This window comes from Acanthamoeba castellanii (assembly GCF_000313135.1).
Source record: "Acanthamoeba castellanii str. Neff unplaced genomic scaffold scf7180000084638, whole genome shotgun sequence".
Classification (NCBI taxonomy): domain Eukaryota; phylum Discosea; order Longamoebia; family Acanthamoebidae; genus Acanthamoeba; species Acanthamoeba castellanii.
This window is the reverse complement of record NW_004457599.1, coordinates 28,374-29,354: the sequence shown is the minus strand read 5'-3', so window position 1 is coordinate 29,354 and position 981 is coordinate 28,374. Positions and strand designations below refer to the sequence as shown.

At 54.0% G+C, this 981-nt stretch overlaps 1 protein-coding gene across 1 annotated transcript in view; it reads right to left on the bottom strand.

Annotated features, from left to right (window-relative positions):
• Nucleotides 1-581, bottom strand: part of ACA1_343730 (uncharacterized protein) — a gene marked incomplete at both ends in the record, with an annotated part of 2,323 nt that extends 1,742 nt beyond the window's left edge. The window contains 3 exons of the mRNA XM_004347201.1: nt 73-204; nt 284-382; nt 460-581. Coding sequence (XP_004347251.1) covers nt 73-204; nt 284-382; nt 460-581 — 353 coding nt within the window. The remainder of the gene's footprint in view (nt 1-72; nt 205-283; nt 383-459) is intronic.
• Between the last annotated feature and the right edge of the window lie 400 nt (nt 582-981).

Here is a 981-nt window from a genome sequence, read left to right as displayed (position 1 = left end):
AACAGAATTAGGAATTAAATATAGGTAAAACTATTCAAGAAAAAGAGATTTCGAATGTGTGGGGCACCATACCGGACGATGAAGGACTCGAGCAGTTGGTCGGGAAGCGACGCCGTCGGCTCGGTCGACATATCATCGATTGGCTCGCTGTTGGCAGCTTGCATCACCAGGCTCAGAAACGCAGCTTCGCCTTCACCCAGAGGTCTGTCGCGCGAGAGGACCACATCGATCAGCGCTGCACGAGAGCAGGGTGCGTTTGTGCCAAACAAAAGGGAAGGATTACCGCTGGGTGCTGGCACTCGTAGAGGTGATGCCGTCCTGTGCTCCGGCCTGGCGCATGTCCTCCATAATCGAACCCACTTCGGCCGCAGATTGGTCGCTTCTGTTTGGGGCGTAAGTGAGTAACAGCGACTAGAAGCGTTGGGAAGAAGAAAGAAAAAAGTGAGCGCAATCGAGTACCGCTTTCGCTTGTGGCCCGTTTTCTCGCTCTCCTGAGAGGGCGAGGGCGATGGCGAGGGCGAAGAGTCGCCCTTGGCCTTTGATGAGGTTGGTGTTGATGGCAGCTCGTCCTTCTTCTCCATGGGCGGTTCATCCTCACGTGGACTAGCAGGAACCGCAGACACACAACACGGGGATTAGCCAAAGGCGACGGAAACGACCAGTCAAACGACAGTCCGCACCTCTTGGTGAGGGTAGCTATCTCCTCGGGCGTAATCGTGAGTGGCATGCGAACCATTGATGGCGTGTAGACGGGCACAAACCTGCCCGAAGTAGGACTTGCGATCAGCAGACAGCTTCGTTTGGCAGGAGGAATGTGAACGTACCCACGAAACGGCGTGAGGGTGTGTAAGGCGTTGTCGGACGGCGCGTGGTCGCCCTCAGCTGGTGGTGGAGATATGAGTTGGAGTTCCGGAAAGTGTAAATAAGAAAGTAATAAAAGTACAACAGTCCCATATTTTTCGGGTTTCAGATAATAGCTTT